This window comes from Diplotaxodon limnothrissa, linkage group LG18 (genome assembly GCF_057381915.1).
Source record: "Diplotaxodon limnothrissa isolate DT_005_m linkage group LG18, D_limnothrissa_male_GT1.1, whole genome shotgun sequence".
Classification (NCBI taxonomy): domain Eukaryota; kingdom Metazoa; phylum Chordata; class Actinopteri; order Cichliformes; family Cichlidae; genus Diplotaxodon; species Diplotaxodon limnothrissa.
In genome coordinates this window covers 33660914-33680279 of record NC_140613.1, presented here as the reverse complement: position 1 = coordinate 33680279, position 19366 = coordinate 33660914, and the positions used below count along the sequence as shown (strand labels likewise).

Genomic DNA, 19366 nt, shown 5'->3' with positions numbered 1-19366 from the left:
AGTCTGTCTATTCTCTCCATCTGTCAGCTGCTGCTGGCTCTTCCTCCTCCTCTTCCTCACACACTGCTGAGTTTGTCCTGGTGGATCATCAGGGGTGCAAAGCCTCACAGATGATGTGCAGCAGTGGGTCCCTCAGTCTGTCCTCACTCTGGACACTTGCAGTCGTCACACATGGAAATCAAATGTGTGATAAGCTGCAGGATTCAAACACAAGTGTAACTTATAAACACATGTTCATACTTTTATTCCACAATCAGAGAGAAAGAAACAGAGAGAGAGTGCAGGACAGACAGACAGGTGACAGTCTCAGGTGTACACACTGCTACACAACAGCACCAGAGAAGGAGGATTTAGTGTTTGTGTTATTACGAGTGCTAAACAAGAAGAGTTCCCAGATGGTACAGTGGACACATGTGTGACTCCTGTGATTAAAGCATCTTTCTTTCAGCTTAACAAGTGAACCGTCAGCTCGTTCAAACACACGTTAAAGTCCGTTTGGCTCGACACCACCGAACAGAGGCAGCAATATAACATAGCTAACATTAACAGTGCAGTGAATCCTGCTTGTGCCGTGATATTCAGGACTGCAAACCGAGCAGCATCACTGACTTTCAGCTTGTTGTGTTTGTGGATATATGACTGACTTTAATTATCCATAAAATCATCACATTCTCTGTAAGATTAAGGTCGACTATTGTATTATTATATTTTAAAGGCTTTAAAAGCAAGTAAAAGCTGAACGTACAAACATCGCTAATAGCAAATAACTTTGCCGACATGTGGCCAACAGTAATGTTTTAATGTTCCTCATTATTAAACATTTGCACATAAATAAGTGACATAATATTCAGTACTTACTTTTCACAGTTTACTCTTCGGCCACTTCGCTTCTGCCGTCTGCGGCAAAATTATCCACACCGACTGCCGCGCTATGAATTGTGGGATATGTTGGGCCATGAAGTCTGCACCGTCACAGCCTTGAAATTCAGGGAAATGAAGGACGTATTTGAGGGCCGCATTTCGAGCAGCCTTTGAATTTGGACAGCCTTCGGTGCGCCACTGTGACGTAATCGGCCTTAAAATGCAGCCTTTAAGGCTGCAGACCCTGAATTGGGATACAGCCTTTGAGACATGTTCAGGAGGTCATTAAGCCATTTAAATCAGCTGTGTTGGATTAAGGACACATCTAAAGCCAGCGGCCCACGAGGCCTGGAGTTGCCTACCCCTGTGATAAACAGACACACCCATATGAGAGCTGCAATGTCCTATGAGATTGTAAGTGCAGCTTTGAGCTTTGACCGCTTATTGCGGCCACAAGATAGTGGTAATGTAATGGATGAATGGACATATTGACAGGCCACTATACTCACTATAACAGTATTTTGATTGCCTGCTAACAAAGTCTGGGTTTCCAGCTCCTTAATATTCACCATGAAGCAGTAAGATGAACCATAATAATAGTATCAGATTAAGTTTTTAATCCGCAGTTTAACAAAAGTGTTAGAGATGCCCATAAAGCAAACTGCAAACCATCCTCTATAATGCCATTGAATGCACAGAAAATATCAAAGATATAGGCACGGCGCTGTCAGCTGAAGTTCTTTGTTGCCATGCAAACAACTCTGTGATAAATGATGTGAATGTCTCACAAAACTATCCAGTGTGTTTCAAAGGATTTGTCCTTGTAATGCAAAAGATGAAACATTTCCAAGCTTCCTTTTGCACAAAGCACTGTACTGGTCCATGCTGATGGGTGTCTGTGTCTGTTTCTTTTTTTGTTTTGTTTTTTTGGAGGGGTTCTTTCATCAGCAGTCAGATCTGGGATGCCAGCGCTCTTGTATTTTGACATTAAGGCATCGAGGGGTGTAATTCCAATTTGTTTCAAAGGAACTATTAATTTGCCCATTTCAGGGCCAGGCAGGAGGGAAACCCTGTAAGACTGCTGAAGCGTGAAAGACATTATCTAGAAGCTTGCGATTTTGGGAAAGAGACATGTGGAATTGATGATGGGAGGCGTAGGCGCCTGCAGACATTTGAGCCGGGCTCCCTGCGGTCGAGCTCCCAGCGTGCCATCTGAGAGCGATGTCATTAGGCGTATGATAACAGCAATGGGCACATTAATGACAGAGTGGCTCCGCTCTGCAGCCCAGTGCCCCGGCAATCTCCCATTTACACCCGCAGCATACTAAACAGCTCCTGATGATGAGAATAGTACAAAGAGCATGGAGCAGTGCTTAACAGCCAGCTCTCACAGCAACAAAAGGGAACACGGCTCACTTTGACATGTTCGTTGCATTATCACATACTTCTCTTGATTATACAGGTTCTCTGTCTCAACGTCACACTAACAAATCTTTCAACCAGTGCTTTTCTTGTGGAATCTAAAACTAGATAAATCTAAAAGTAGATATAATTAAGATTTACACATATATATATGTAGAAATGTATATATATACACAGTACTGTGCAAATGTTTTAGGCAGGTGTGGGCAAAAATGCTGTAAACAAAGAATGGTTTCAGAAATATAAATGATTGTTTATTGGCCCCAAATGTATCGTGCAGCAGGACAACGAGCCCAAACACGCAGCCAAAGTCATTAAGAACTATCTTCAGCGTAAAGAAGAACAACAAGTACTGGATGTGATGGTCTGGCCCCCACGAGCTGCAATCTCAACATGATCGAGTGTGTCTGGGATTACATGAACAGACAGAGGGATGTAAGGAAGCCTACACAGAAGATCTGTGGTTGGTTCTCCAAGATGTTTGGAACAACCTACCAGCCGAGTTCCTTCAAAAACTGTGTGTAAGTGTACCCAGAAGAAGGCAAAGGGTGGTCAAATCACCAAATATTGATTTGATTTAGATTTCTCTTTTGTTCATTCACTGCATTTTGTTGATTGATGAAAATAAATGATTAACACTTCCGTCTTTCACTTCCACCTGCCTAAAACCTTTGCACAGTACTGTATATATATGTATGTATATACACACACGCACGCACACACATATAACTGCCGCTTTCAATTCTGATACCTGCTATCAGCCAGTCTCCCCCCCCCCTCCCCAGAAATGTAGTGTACATTACCATGTAGATGTCATTTTATGTTTTAATGTAAACTACCAATAAAATGATGTCTACGTTTCTAGTAGGATAGCAAAGGTGGCATGCACGCAACTACTTACTGCTCTTCACGTTCTGTGCTTTGTTTTCTATATTGTCTACATGTATATGTGTGGGTGTATGTGTTTTTTACCAGTGTATGTCAAGTAGAATTTACTTTTACGGTTGTCAGGACCTTCTGAGTTTGGGATTTAGCTGTCCAATTTTACATTGGACTATTACCACTTCCACAGCATTCCGGAGGACAAAATAAGAACGCCAGAGTCTCTGTGGCTGGTTCCTCTCAGCGGCAAGCCCAAGAGGGAACGCAGGCAAAGTAGGCAAAAACGGGGCTGCAGGGTGGGCCCTCTAGCACAGCTAAAGAAACAACCACTTAAGCCTTAGCATGCCGCACGGTCCACCAACACGACAGGAACAGCCACTTAGGTAAGAACAGAGGAGGGTGCTTATGCATCTACATCAATGACAGCTGGTGTAAAAACATATGACTGTAGACAGCAACTGTTCCCCGCACATACCTCGCGAGTTATTGCACAAGGCAATAAGCAGTCAGCAGAACTCCCATCTTGACACAAAGCTAGGTTTGTCAGACCACATGTCCATGCTGCTGATCCCTGCATACACTCTTATCCTAGAAACAGCAGCAGGTAAAACATCGGATGGCAGCATCAGCCCAAGCCTCATGGTGCTGGAATATGAGGTGAGGTGCACACTGAGGGCAGTGAACCCCTGGGAGGTCACCAGTCCAGATGGGGTGACCAGGAGAGTCCTAAAAGAATATGCAGACCAGCTGGCTGGGGTCTTCACTAAGATCTTCAAAGCTTCGCTGTCCCAGTCCTGCATCCTGCTGTGCCTAAAGTCGGCCACAGTTGTCCCACTGCCCAAACAGACCAACATTAGCAGCCTCAATGACTTCCTTCTACCACCTGCTGCTGTATCAGAGACTTTCTTTCAGACCTTGTACAGAGAGTTAGAATGGGTCCTTATCTTTCCTCAGCCCTCACCCTCAACACCGGCTCTACACAAGGCTGCGTACTGAGTCCCCTACTGTGCACTATGTACACACATGACTGTGTCAGCACCCACTCAGGCAACGCAGTCATTAAGTAGATGCTACCACCGTGGTGGGGCTCATCTCTGGGGGAGACGAGTCAGCATAAAGAGCTGAGGTTCAGAGGCTGCTGGATTGGTGTGCAGACAACCACCTGGACCTCAATACCACCAAGACAAAAGAGCTAACTTTTCAGTTTGCACGTGTGTAAACAACAGTTTTATGAATATACTCTGGATTGCAAACTTTTAAAAACAGGATTTTGACAGTAGTCTAAAAAATAGACAAATCTTTCATGAATAATTTTATTAAAGGACAAAACACATCAATGGCATTCAATAAGAAATTGTTCAGACATGGAGAAAAGGGATTGCTGCTTGTCCATAGAACAAAGGCTCTTATTTCATCATTAAGACGTGATGATAGTTTCAGTGTGATGACGGGCGAAATGATGCGTGACAGCTGAACAACAAGCACTAAAATGAGAAAAGCAAAAATCCCTCATTTTTTACCGTTGTCCTAAAGTTTGGGAAAATACAAAGAATAAGCTATTCTACTACTATTTTTATAAAAGTGTTAGTTAATACTTTCAGTCAATGAGTCTTCCAAAGAGGATGCTTTACTGTGTTAAAATCACAGCTGAGAAAAGAAAGTGATATTTTGGCTGTAATTTGGAGGTTGTTGCCCTTCTGTGGGGGGCTGGGAGAGCTGTTTGAATGGTTGTCTCAAAGCAGACAAAAGAATCCACTGTACTGCTAATTTTAGTCTGAACTCTCTTACCTGTCTGTAAAAATAGTTTTTTTTCCTTCAAATTACTGTAGCAACTTACCAGATATTATGCAGTGTTATCATTTTTAATTATAATTTCATAGCAGCTGGATAGCGAGAAACAAAACTGAAGCCATACCGGCCGGCTCTGACGTCAGCTGGATTAACAAGGTCCATGTCAGGTGTTGAGGAACCAGAACACACTGACGTGAAGTGAGCTACTGGAACAAGAAGGCATAAGTGGGCAAGAAATGAAAATGAGGTCCTGTTGGAATGCGACTATGCAAGTAACTCCAGCGGAAGGAGTTATATGATTAGGATGAGGGACGTATGGAATCTTCAATACACAGCATCCTGATTGGTGGTGTAACAACTAGTAGCTCAGTGTTCCATCATCTGGAAGAAGGAACTGCTCTCACAGCTAGAGATTGATGAGGTACAACACAAATGCTATGGCAAGGGGGAGCCAGGCTGACAGGTCAGGGGAGAGATATCATCAACCCCACACGAGATTCAGTACCAAGCCCCAGGTGTGATGGAAGAATGATCGTTGAGTGCAACTGGAACTGACTTGAAAGACAGATTCATGTTGAAGCTTGGCACTACACAAACAGCAGCAGTGATCAGTGAGATGCTTGGCTACAAGATGAACAGCCACAAGGAGCAGTACCCTAGACAGTACCCTAGACCCCTGGACAAGTGGCCAAGATCAAGGAAGCACAGAGGGAGGTTAGCCAACTTTCAGAGCTGCAGAAAAGGGCGATGAAGAAGGTACCTAAAGAGTACAAGCAAAAACTCACAGCCTAGCCCAGACAATTGAAGGCAGGAGAATAAACCAAAGCACCACCAAAGCTTGAGATGGAGCAATACTTGAAGAGATATGGGAGAAGGATGCAACCCATAACAGCAATGCTCAGTGGCTAGTGGATCTAAGAGCAAACCACAGCATCCTCTCTGAACAGGGTCCAGTAACCATCACAGTGGCAGCCATCTAAGAAAGCACCTCCAGTATGAAGAGGTGGAGAGAACCAGGCCCTGACATGATTCACGCCTACTGGCTAAAGAAGCTGACTGTACTCCATGAGCGTCTGGCAGTACAAATGATTCAGCTGGTAGTCAATAATGGAGACCCCCAGATTGGCTAAATGAAGGCCAGACAGTTCTCCAGAAGGGACCAGTTCCATCCAACTACCAGCCAATAACCTGCCTCAGTACCACATAGAAGCTCCTGTAAGGCATCATAGTGGCTAAGATTAACAGGCACATGGTTTAATATATGAGTGGGGCAAAGAAAGGGATTGGCAAGAATACCAGAGGCGCAAAACACCAGCCACTGCTAAGACTGAGCAGTCGCCCGAGACTGCAAGACTAGGCTGACCAACCGGTGCACTTCCTGGATTGATGGCCTGCATTTGTATAGCGCTTTTCTAGTCCCTAAGGACCCCAAAGCGCTTCACACTACATTCAGTCATTCACCCATTCACACACACATTCACACACTGGCGATGGCAAGCTACATTGTAGCCACAGCTGCCCTGGGGCGCACTGACAGAGGCGAGGCTGCCGGACACTGGCGCCACCGGGCCCTCTGACCACCACCAGTAGGCAAACATGGGGTTAGTATCTTGCCCAAGGATATTTGGCATGCAGCCAGGAGGCAGCCTGGGATCGAACCACCGACCTTCTGATTAGTGGCTGACCTGCTCAGCCACCTGAGCTACAGCCACCCCTAAGGCCAGAGGATTGATTAAGGACCCCTAAGGTTTGATTAATTCAATTCAATTCAATTTTATTTATATAGCGCCAAATCACAACAAAAGTCGCCTCAAGGCGCTTCATAGATACAGAGAAAAACCCAACAATCATATGACCCCCTATGAGCAAGCACTTTGGCGACAGTGGGAAGGAAAAACTCCCTTTTAACAGGAAGAAACCTCCGGCAGAACCAGGCTCAGGGAGGGGCGGGGCCATCTGCTGCGACCGGTTGGGGTGAGAGAAGGAAGACAGGATAAAAGACATGCTGTGGAAGAGAGACAGAGGTTAATAACAGATATGATTCAATGCAGAGAGGTCTATTAACACATAGTGAGTGAGAAAGGTGACTGGAAAGGAAAAACTCAATGCATCATGGGAATCCCCCGGCAGCCTACGTCTATTGCAGCATAACTAAGATAAGATAAGATAAGATAAGATAAGATAAGATAGAACTTTATTAATCCCTCGGGTGGGTTCCTCTGGGAAATTCGATTTCCAAAAAAGCACAGCACCGACAGAAGTTACAGAGTTACAGAATATTATATATACACTGAACAAAAATATAAACGCAACACTTTTGTTTTTGCTCCCATTCCCCATGGGATGGACGTAGAGACCTAAAATTCATTCCAGATACACAATATAACCATCCCTCCCAAACAGTGGTCACAAATCAGTCCAAATGTGTGGTAGTGGGCACATCTGCTATATTGAGATAATCCATCCCACCTCACAGGTGTGCCACATCAGGATGCTGATCTGACATCATGAGTAGTGCACAGGTGTACCTCAGACTGCCCACAACAAAAGGCCACCCTGGAATGTGCAGTTTTGTCTCACAGCAAAATGCCACAGATGCCACAAGCAATGAGGGAGCGTGCAATTGGCATGCTGACAGCAGGAATGTCAACCAGATCTGTCGCCCGTGCATTGAATGTTCATTTCTCAACCATAAGCCGTCTCCACAGGCGTTTCAGAGAATATGGCAGCATATCCAACCAGCCTCACAACCGCAGACCTCGTGTAACCACACCAGCCCAGGACCTCCACATCCAGCAGGTTCACCTCCAAGATCGTCTGAGACCAGCCACCCAGACAGCTGCTGGAACAATTGGTTTGCACAACCAAACAATTTCTGCACAAACTGTCAGAAACCATCTCAGGGACGCTCAACTGCATGCCCGTCGTCCTCATCGGGGTCTTGACCTGACTCCAGCTCGTCGCCGTAACAGACTTGTGTGGGCAAATGCTCACATTCGATGGCGTCTGGCACGTTGGAGAGGTGTGCGCTTCACGGATGAATCATGGTTCACATTGTTCAGGGCAGATGGCAGCTGAGAATGTCCCAGTTCTTGCATGGCCAGCATACTCACCGGACATGTCACCCATTGAGCATGTTCGGGATGTGCTTGACCGGCGTATACGACAGCGTGTACCAGTTCCCACGAATATCCAACAACCTCGCACAGCCATTGAAGTGGAGTGGACCAACATTCCACAGGCCACAATTGACAATCTGATAGACTCCATGCGACGATGTGTTGCACTGCATGAGGCAAATGGTGGTCACACCAGATACTGACCGGTTCTGGGTCCCCAGACCCCCAATAGTGCAAAAAACTGCACATTCCAGGGTGGCCTTTTGTTGTGGGCAGTCTGAGGTACACCTGTGCACTACTCATGATGTCAGATCAGCATCCTGATGTGGCACACCTGTGAGGTGGGATGGATTATCTCAATATAGCAGATGTGCCCACTACCACACATTTGGACTGATTTGTGACCACTGTTTGGGAGGGATGGTTATATTGTGTATCTGGAATGAATTTTAGGTCTCTACGTCCATCCCATGGGGAATGGGAGCAAAAACAAAAGTGTTGCGTTTATATTTTTGTTCAGTATATACACACACACACACACACACACACATACGGGTCTATGTGGTATGGCGGGACTATACTACGTCAATCCGCCCGGTGGTGGTTTAAGTGGACTACCCTTTTGAAAGGACTTAGAGCCAAGGGAGCGAGGTTAAAGTGTTCGAAAAAATCTGAAAAAAATTTGGGTCACTTCAGACCTCATACACTCCCTATAGAAGTCTAGATACACTGATACACACCAACCAGACTCTATTGTGTTTTCTGGAGACATTGTCCACTTGACAACAATGTGTTTTATGAGGTCCAAAAAAAACAATATTGGGTCTTTAAAGGGACAATGATGTAATATGTAAATAGCTCATCATTACCATGAATACACATCTGACAGGACACAGGATTACTGGAACATCATTTTATTAGTGTTCTTGGATCTGAACATTAATTTTAACCATAAATAAAAAAAGAAATCTATGGACAAAAATGCCCACGCTTCCCACAGAAATATAAAAATATAGAAAACAGAAAAATTAAAAACATTTAAAATGAATTTTAATAGTTTAAAGGTAAATATTAAGGGGAGAAAATATGCATTTATAATTTTTTATTTTAAATATAACCCGTCAAAAAAACCCTAAATAAATTAAATGTAAAAATTATGAAATACAAACTACTTCTGTATTTAACAAGAACTTTTTTTTCTTTAAACAGAACATCAGTGTTAACAACAATTGGCAATCTGACCAAGATGTAAAACCACAGCTCTCTAAACAGTTATTTTAGTTCATTTTTTTCTGCCTTTTTGCAGTTAATCCTCTGTTTCTTACAAAATCTCTTATGTTTTGAACTATTCTTCCTGCCAACACCGGATCTTCTACCAATTTGCAATGACTGCATTCATTTTTGGTGGCTAGTTTCCCTTCGTTTATGTGGTCTTTAAAATGCCTCATCACTGCAGCAACCTCAGCCTTGGACCACATGTTTTTGGGAGCTCTTCGGGAATTGTGGGATTGAGCAGCATTTTTCTCTGGAAGATATATAAAGTAGTAGTAGTTAAAACAAACAAAAAACCAAACAAAAAAAACAAAAAACATTTGGTGGTTAAAAGAATGGATGCTACCCTGTACTAACTTCTGAAATGTGTTGCTACCATCAATATCAAAACGAGCTAAAATTCTCTTTGAAAATTTATCAAATTTCTAAAATGAGACATTTAGTGTTCCGCTGTGAATAAAAGACTGAATAAAAAGTTGAATAAAAGTCTCTTGATGCATGCTCAATCATCCAGGTAAGTAAATCCCAAAACGTTGATTCTGTTAATCTGGACGTAGCGTTTTCAGTGGGAGAAACATTTTGTCACTCATCCAAGTGACTTTTTACCACCACTCTGCAGTTTGCCATATGTTGCAAAGTGATGAAACAATAATAAGCTTAGAGAACCAACTGCACCCCTTACCTTCAGAGGGAGCAGCAGTCTCACTTGCTGCAGGCATTGTGAGTGGTCCTTCATCTGCTGATTACACAATTTGATTAAGTTTTAATATTTGTAACAAACATTTTATCCACAGAAACCAAGCTAGTGGTAACTTACCACAATCTACAGTGTCTTGGAGCTGCGCTGTGTTTGTGGAATCAGCTACTGCATGTACAGGCTCACTGGTGCCACACGCCAACATTGTGAGTGCTGTGTCATCATCATCTGATTCACTCTCACTGTCCTTTGTTTCAGCATCACTTAATGCAATTTCATCTGAGAAATTGTGGGAAAACCCCCCCAAAAAACCAAACACAAACCCCCCAAAAACCTCACATTAACAACGAGATATGACAAAATACAGAACAAATACTGGAAATTATAGTACATAGTTTTACTATTTAAGGCCACCACTCTGCAGTTTGCCAAATGTTGCAAAGTGATGAAACAATAGACTTCAAGAACCTTAAATCATGGACATTTAACAGAATGGTCTGTGCTTTTAGGTTTTAATTCTGTTGATAAAGCATAATATTCAACTACTGCCCTAATATTTGCTCCTTTCAATACAAACCTTCTATTTTGATCTCATCCAGTGATTTCCCCTGGATCTGGGAAAGTTGTCCTTTTTCCAGTGTTAAAAGCAGTTTGGAAATCTTGGCCAGCTGTGTTGTGGGAACTGGTAATCTGTAGAATTCGCGGTGAACGCGGATATCATGACCCAGGAAATCTGCAACCTGATCAAGTTCGTTGTTTTTCAAATTAAGGACTTGTGAGAGTGTGGCAACATGTTTTCTGAGCTGTGTCGATCTTAGATACTCAGGCTGCTTTGCTCCACACTGGTGTGCATGAACACGCAAGGAGTCCATTCCTCTGTAATGACTCATTGATCGGGGTCTTGCAAAGAGGTAGATATTAGTGGCACAAATACCACAGTCAGGCCTCCTACTAACCAGTAGTGACAGAGCATCCAGCATGCTTGGTGTTAGCAGAACTGGAACATTTCTGTCCCTTTTTCCCATTATTTCTATTCTACAGAAATAGTTACAGAGTCTCTGTTCCATTTCTGAGAGCCCCATGGCAACATCTGTGTGGAGTGCTGTTTTGTCTCTTTCAAGAAAACTTTTGAGGCGCATCTTTGAAACCTCTCCAGAACGTCTTCGGTTGAACACAATGATTTGTGAGAGTGTAACTTGTGCAAGTTGGGCATAATTCTGAGCTGTGGCTTCGTTCTCCAAGCTGCAAAAGGCACTTTCTGCAGATTTTTGAAGGTAGTGATGGAGAATCCGAACATCTTCTGTAAAGGGCAATGTTGATGGCTTGTTAAACTTTGCCTCACTCAATGTGTTCAAGGCACGGTGAGACACCATCTCAGACCATTTGGAGACATACAACTTCTTGAACGCATCAGTGGACTTGATTAGGGCTTCATCCTCTGTCATGAGGGCACGACAATGGATAATGTCAGACATTTTATGCAGTGTATGTCCCAGTTTCAGCGCAAGGCTTGGAGTTTTGTATGACAGTGTCTCTTCATCAAAACCTGAAACTTTCTTTACTGCTTGCACAACTCTCTGGAAATTAGCAGGCTTAATAGCTTCTTCCATGTTATGCACTGAGAATTCTGTGCGCAGACACAACAACAAACGTCCCGCTTCACGAAGCTTCTGTCGTATATAATCATACTTTGTAGGGTCTTGTCCATGTTTATTGTAGAGGGACTGGGCAAACTGAATAACAGTAAAGTCATTTCGCACAGCTGAGGCAATCTCATCTTGTTTCATAACAGCAAGAACCTTCCAGACTCCACTTGACACCTGCGGATAACACTGAGACTCCAGAGTTAAAGCCAGGCCGAGTACTTTGGTTCTTCCAGGTTCTTTATCCGTGTCATCTTTTGGTTTGTTAGGACATCTGCGGACATGTCTCCAAAGATCCTTGCGAACATACATCCCTTGACAATAAAAGCAATGAGCAAACTTTCCCTCTACTGCTTTAATCTTGGGTCTTCTCTTCACTTTCAGTGGTCCCACTCCACCATGCAAAACTGCAGCATTATGCTTAAAATTTCCCTTATTTCTCAATTTCTCTAACAGACTTTTACGCTCGTTTGAGTCTCTAGGCAGGGAAAATGCATGCACAACATCAGGAGCCGTTTTGTGCGTTTTCAGGTGGCGGGAAATTTTAGCTTGTGGTTTGCCACAAAAATAGCAGTAATTTCTTTTACTTAAAGTCATTTTTTCTGATTCAGTTTCGCAAAGCTCACTTTTATCTTGTGGCTTGTCCTTTGTCAAGTTGTGGATTAAATTCGTTGAATCTGATTGTTCATGCGCTTTGGAGATGTCATCTTGGCATAGCAGACCTTTTGATGTGCTTGGCAATAATGAGATGTCTTCATCTGAATCTTCATCATATGACTCTGAATCTGGCACATATTCTTCTTCTGATATGCTGTGGTTGCCATCATCATCGCTTGATATTTGATCCAGAACTGAATGTGGCAATCCATCCTCCCCTGAATATTCAGAAATTTCTTCTTTCTGGAATGTAAGAACAAAAGTTTTTTTAATTGATCAATACTTTAGACAGGTAAAAAATAAACTGAAAAAAAGTCAAGCCAAATATGAATGGGATACACACCTGTGTTGACTGGTGGCAATTCTGATTTGCCAATTTTGCAAGGCAAGATTTGTGCCAGACCCCTAAACAAACTGAAACACATTTTGATAGACTTAATTTAGCTTTGCAGTTCTATTTAAGTGAAGTAGTTTTTTGTCAAAGCATTGCAGTAATGTCAAATGCTGAAAAAAAAAAAAAAAAAAAAAAAAAACTGTTCACATTAAGGATATTTTAATGACTACACATACACTGCTAATCCCCCCCCCCCCAAAAAAAAGGACATCCCAGATGTGAATGAAGGAATTATTCTTATTAAATACTTGAGTGGCATGAAAGTGTGTAGTTGAATGTGTGTGGCCTCCAGATGCCTGTACGACTTCCCTACAATGCCTGGGCATGCTCGGGATGAGGTGGCGGATGGTCTCCTGAAGGATCTCCTCCAAGACCTGGACTAAAGCATCTGCCAACCCCTGGACAGTTTGTGGTGGATGGAGTGAGACATGATGTCCCAGATGTGCTCAATTGGATTCAGGTCTGGGGAACAGGCGGGCCAGTCCATAGCATCAATGCCTTTGTCATGGAGGAACTGCTGACATACTCCAGCCACATGAGGCCCAGTGTCGTCTCGCATTAGGTGGACCCCAGGGCCAAATGCACCAGCATGTGGTCTCACAAAGGGTCCGAGGACCTCATCTTGTTACCCAATGACAGTCAGGCTCTCTGGCAGGCACAGAAATGCCACCCCTCACCATTACTGACCCACTGCCAATATGATCATGCTGGAGGATGTTGCAGGCAGCAGAACATTCCCCACGGCATCTCCAGACTGTCACGTGCTCAGTTTGAACCTCCTTTCAGCTGTGAGGAGCATAGGGTGCCCGTGCTGAAGTTGCCAAACTTTGTGTTTTCTGGCAAATGCCAAACATCCTGCATGGTGTTGGACTGCAAGCTCAATCCCCACCTGTGGATGCTGGACCCTCAAGCCACCCTCATGAAGTCAGTTTCTGACCATTTGAGCAGACAGATGCACATTTGTGGCCTGTTTGAGGTCATTTTGCAGGGCTCCTCTTGTTCCTCCTTGCACAAAGGTGGAGGTAGCGGTCCTGCTGCTGGGTTGTTGCCCTCCTATGGCCTACTCCACATCCAGGTAGCACCTCCATGCTCTGGACACTACACTAACAGACACAGCAAACCTTCTTGCCACAGCTCACATTGATGTGCTACGCTAGATGAGCTGCACTACCTGAGCCCCTTGTGTGGGTTGTAGACTGTCTCATGCTACCACTAAAATGAAATCACCGCCAGCATTCAAAAGTGACCATAACATCAGCCAGAAAGCATAGGTGCTGAGAAGTGGTCTGTGGTCACCACCTGCAGAACCAGTCCTTTATTATGGTGAATTGACTATAATTTCCACTTGTTGTCTACTCTATTTGCAAAACAGCATGTGAAACTGGTTGTCAGTGTTACTTCCTAAGTGAACAGTTTGATTTCACAGAAGTGTGACTGACTTGGAGTAACATCGCATTGTTTAAGTGTTCCCTTTATTATTTTGAGCAGTTTATGTTATGGAATGGGGAATTGAGGACAAGTATACCATTTTTACAAGGTCCTGCACCAATGAGGTAATACTGCATTTCTTTAATTAGACGTGACCACCCATTAATTAAAAAGGGAGCAGTGTTCATTTCAGCACGTCTTAACTTGTTGAACTCTATTAATGCTTTTTACTATACACTGTACCTATTCACTAAATGTCTCACCTTTGCACTTAAAGCCAAGCCACTTGAGGGAGGAAACCGGTCCCACACACTGAATGCACTTGTCCAAAGATGATATTGTTGTGCACACCAGACGATGATTGTGACACTGTTAGCAAAATATTGCAACATTTATTTGTTTTGGACAGTTGGAAAGGTGTGTTTTCAATTCAGTTGCAGATATCAACTAATAAACTTCGTCCATGTAAATCACATCACACCCAGGTGACTGCCAAACACACACACACACACACACAGCATCCATAAAGAATGATGATAGATTAAATTATTAGTTCATTAAGTGGTACACTGGATTATATTTACCCTTTCAGGCTCTGGATGTTTCAGGTCCAGATCATTGTTTGGAAAGCTGTTTGGTTGCGGCTTTAGGCAGCTCACAGTCTTCTGAATCTGGCTGGTCTCAGTCTTCGTGTGTAACAGATAGAGAATGAAGACAAAAGAACAGTAATCTGACAGTTACTAAAAATGCATCACTCAAGAGGATGAATAGACCATTTCACTATCGGCAAATAGCGTAAGGTACACATCGTGCATGAGAAACATTCATTAAAATCTGTCCTAGGTCAATGTTACCTCTTCAAAATCTTGCACTGAAGAAGAATGCATGGCTTCTGAGCCTTGCTGAGGCATTTCTTCATCAAGATCCTGCAACAAAGAAAAGATGGCACAAAGATTAGACCAAGTGCTCTTCTTGCAACTGTACTGGGCAGGCCTGTGCTTCTGTTTTTAATTTGCATGTGTGTGTGGGGGGGGGCCTTTCCACTCAAGAAATGTTTTCTTCTGAAAAAAATACTGGCTACAATAATTAACAACTGATTCCTTTGCAATCATCCATCCTCTTCCACTTATCCTTATCAGGATTGTGGGGTAGCAGTTTTGGGGCCTATACCAGCTACCATAGGGCAGTACAACCTGGACAGATCACCAGTCTAACATGGAAGGACAAGCATTTGCATTCACACCAAAGGGCAGTTTTGAATCACCAGTTAACCTAACCCCATAAGCTACATCTTTGGACTGTGGGAAGAAGCCAGAGTACACAGCCAGAGAGAGCCCATGCACTACAGCAGTAAAAAGTGCCTAAAACAAGTTAAGAAGTTGTATAGTACTATCTATCTTAATGTTCAAGCCTGAGTTTCAAAAAATTTCAACATAGAAACAAAGCACATGCAGTCAGCTCTGCATGCTGTAGGTCAAACTGTCAAGACATACGAGAAGACCCCTCCTAAAACCAGAGTGATGTCACCATGAAGCAAACTTTGACGGAGTCCCCCAATAACAGTGTGGTCCTCCTAAGTCACATTTGGGTGGTTAACACACACACACACACACACACACTCAGATGTTATCCAGACTTGCACTTTGAAACAATGAAAAGGACCTACAAGCCACGGTCCATGTAAATCACATCACACCCAGGTGACTGCCAAACACACACACACACAGCATCCATAAAGAATGATGATAGATTAAATTATTAGTTCATTAAGTGGTACACTGGATTATATTTACCCTTTCAGGCTCTGGATGTTTCAGGTCCAGATCATTGTTTGGAAAGCTGTTTGGTTGCGGCTTTAGGCAGCTCACAGTCTTCTGAATCTGGCTGGTCTCAGTCTTCGTGTGTAACAGATAGAGAATGAAGACAAAAGAACAGTAATCTGACAGTTACTAAAAATGCATCACTCAAGAGGATGAATAGACCATTTCACTATCGGCAAATAGCGTAAGGTACACATCGTGCATGAGAAACATTCATTAAAATCTGTCCTAGGTCAATGTTACCTCTTCAAAATCTTGCACTGAAGAAGAATGCATGGCTTCTGAGCCTTGCTGAGGCATTTCTTCATCAAGATCCTGCAACAAAGAAAAGATGGCACAAAGATTAGACCAAGTGCTCTTCTTGCAACTGTACTGGGCAGGCCTGTGCTTCTGTCTTTAATTTGCATGTGTGTGTGTGTGTGTGTGTGTGTGTGTGTGGGGGGGGGGGGGGGGGGGGGGGGGGGCTTTCCACTCAAGAAATGTTTTCTTCTGAAAAAAATACTGGCTACAATAGTTAACAACTGATTCCTTTGCAATCATCCATCCTCTTCCACTTATCCTTATCAGGATTGTGGGGTAGCAGTTTTGGGGCCTATACCAGCTACCATAGGGCAGTACAACCTGGACAGATCACCAGTCTAACATGGAAGGACAAGCATTTGCATTCACACCAAAGGGCAGTTTTGAATCACCAGTTAACCTAACCCCATAAGCTACATCTTTGGACTGTGGGAAGAAGCCAGAGTACACAGCCAGAGAGAGCCCATGCACTACAGCAGTAAAAAGTGCCTAAAACAAGTTAAGAAGTTGTATAGTACTATCTATCTTAATGTTCAAGCCTGAGTTTCAAAAAATTTCAACATAGAAACAAAGCACATGCAGTCAGCTCTGCATGCTGTAGGTCAAACTGTCAAGACATACGAGAAGACCCCTCCTAAAACCAGAGTGATGTCACCATGAAGCAAACTTTGACGGAGTCCCCCAATAACAGTGTGGTCCTCCTAAGTCACATTTGGGTGGTTAACACACACACACACACACACACTCAGATGTTATCCAGACTTGCACTTTGAAACAATGAAAAGGACCTACAAGCCACGGTCCATGTAAATCACATCACACCCAGGTGACTGCCAAACACACACACACACAGCATCCATAAAGAATGATGATAGATTAAATTATTAGTTCATTAAGTGGTACACTGGATTATATTTACCCTTTCAGGCTCTGGATGTTTCAGGTCCAGATCATTGTTTGGAAAGCTGTTTGGTTGCGGCTTTAGGCAGCTCACAGTCTTCTGAATCTGGCTGGTCTCAGTCTTCGTGTGTAACAGATAGAGAATGAAGACAAAAGAACAGTAATCTGACAGTTACTAAAAATGCATCACTCAAGAGGATGAATAGACCATTTCACTATCGGCAAATAGCGTAAGGTACACATCGTGCATGAGAAACATTCATTAAAATCTGTCCTAGGTCAATGTTACCTCTTCAAAATCTTGCACTGAAGAAGAATGCATGGCTTCTGAGCCTTGCTGAGGCATTTCTTCATCAAGATCCTGCAACAAAGAAAAGATGGCACAAAGATTAGACCAAGTGCTCTTCTTGCAACTGTACTGGGCAGGCCTGTGCTTCTGTCTTTAATTTGCATGTGTGTGTGTGTGTGTGGGGGGGGGGGCTTTCCACTCAAGAAATGTTTTCTTCTGAAAAAAATACTGGCTACAATAGTTAACAACTGATTCCTTTGCAATCATCCATCCTCTTCCACTTATCCTTATCAGGATTGTGGGGTAGCAGTTTTGGGGCCTATACCAGCTACCATAGGGCAGTACAACCTGGACAGATCACCAGTCTAACATGGAAGGACAAGCATTTGCATTCACACCAAAGGGCAGTTTTGAATCACCAGTTAACCTAACCCCATAAGCTACATCTTTGGACTGTGGGAAGAAGCCAGAGTACACAGCCAGAGAGAGCCCATGCACTAAAGCAGTAAAAAGTGCCTAAAACAAGTTAAGAAGTTGTATAGTACTATCTATCTTAATGTTCAAGCCTGAGTTTCAAAAAATTTCAACATAGAAACAAAGCACATGCAGTCAGCTCTGCATGCTGTAGGTCAAACTGTCAAGACATACGAGAAGACCCCTCCTAAAACCAGAGTGATGTCACCATGAAGCAAACTTTGACGGAGTCCCCCAATAACAGTGTGGTCCTCCTAAGTCACATTTGGGTGGTTAACACACACACACACACACACACACACTCAGATGTTATCCAGACTTGCACTTTGAAACAATGAAAAGGACCTACAAGCCACGGTCCATGTAAATCACATCACACCCAGGTGACTGCCAAACACACACACACACAGCATCCATAAAGAATGATGATAGATTAAATTATTAGTTCATTAAGTGGTACACTGGATTATATTTACCCTTTCAGGCTCTGGATGTTTCAGGTCCAGATCATTGTTTGGAAAGCTGTTTGGTTGCGGCTTTAGGCAGCTCACAGTCTTCTGAATCTGGCTGGTCTCAGTCTTCGTGTGTAACAGATAGAGAATGAAGACAAAAGAACAGTAATCTGACAGTTACTAAAAATGCATCACTCAAGAGGATGAATAGACCATTTCACTATCGGCAAATAGCGTAAGGTACACATCGTGCATGAGAAACATTCATTAAAATCTGTCCTAGGTCAATGTTACCTCTTCAAAATCTTGCACTGAAGAAGAATGCATGGCTTCTGAGCCTTGCTGAGGCATTTCTTCATCAAGATCCTGCAACAAAGAAAAGATGGCACAAAGATTAGACCAAGTGCTCTTCTTGCAACTGTACTGGGCAGGCCTGTGCTTCTGTCTTTAATTTGCATGTGTGTGTGTGTGTGTGTGTGGGGGGGGGGGGCTTTCCACTCAAGAAATGTTTTCTTCTGAAAAAAATACTGGCTACAATAGTTAACAACTGATTCCTTTGCAATCATCCATCCTCTTCCACTTATCCTTATCAGGATTGTGGGGTAGCAGTTTTGGGGCCTATACCAGCTACCATAGGGCAGTACAACCTGGACAGATCACCAGTCTAACATGGAAGGACAAGCATTTGCATTCACACCAAAGGGCAGTTTTGAATCACCAGTTAACCTAACCCCATAAGCTACATCTTTGGACTGTGGGAAGAAGCCAGAGTACACAGCCAGAGAGAGCCCATGCACTACAGCAGTAAAAAGTGCCTAAAACAAGTTAAGAAGTTGTATAGTACTATCTTAATGTTCAAGCCTGAGTTTCAAAAAATTTCAACATAGAAACAAAGCACATGCAGTCAGCTCTGCATGCTGTAGGTCAAACTGTCAAGACATACGAGAAGACCCCTCCTAAAACCA

The 19366-nt window shown here is 43.3% G+C and overlaps 1 protein-coding gene across 1 annotated transcript; it reads right to left on the bottom strand.

Annotated features, from left to right (window-relative positions):
- Nucleotides 1-5671: 5671 nt before the first annotated feature.
- Nucleotides 5672-14524, bottom strand: LOC146614036 (uncharacterized). The gene is made up of 7 exons (XM_085378611.1): nucleotides 14430-14524; nucleotides 12688-12758; nucleotides 10622-12587; nucleotides 10165-10323; nucleotides 10030-10083; nucleotides 9401-9600; nucleotides 5672-5716 (listed from the first exon to the last, which is right to left on the bottom strand). Exons 3-7 carry the CDS (start codon nucleotides 12282-12284, stop codon nucleotides 5672-5674), a joined length of 2121 nt encoding a protein of 706 aa, XP_085234737.1. The 5' UTR covers nucleotides 12285-12587; nucleotides 12688-12758; nucleotides 14430-14524.
- Nucleotides 14525-19366: the final 4842 nt, after the last annotated feature.

Coding starts and splice junctions, on each gene's coding strand:
- LOC146614036 (XM_085378611.1), bottom strand. CDS start 12,284: ATGACTTTAAGTAAAAGAAATTACTGCTATTTTTGTGGCAAACCACAA. Junction 10,084..10,164: donor CCAAGACACTGTAGATTGTG/GTAAGTTACCAC, acceptor TGTAATCAGCAG/ATGAAGGACCACTCACAATG. Junction 5,717..9,400: donor TTCAAAACATAAGAGATTTT/GTAAGAAACAGA, acceptor TGTACTCTTTAG/GTACCTTCTTCATCGCCCTT.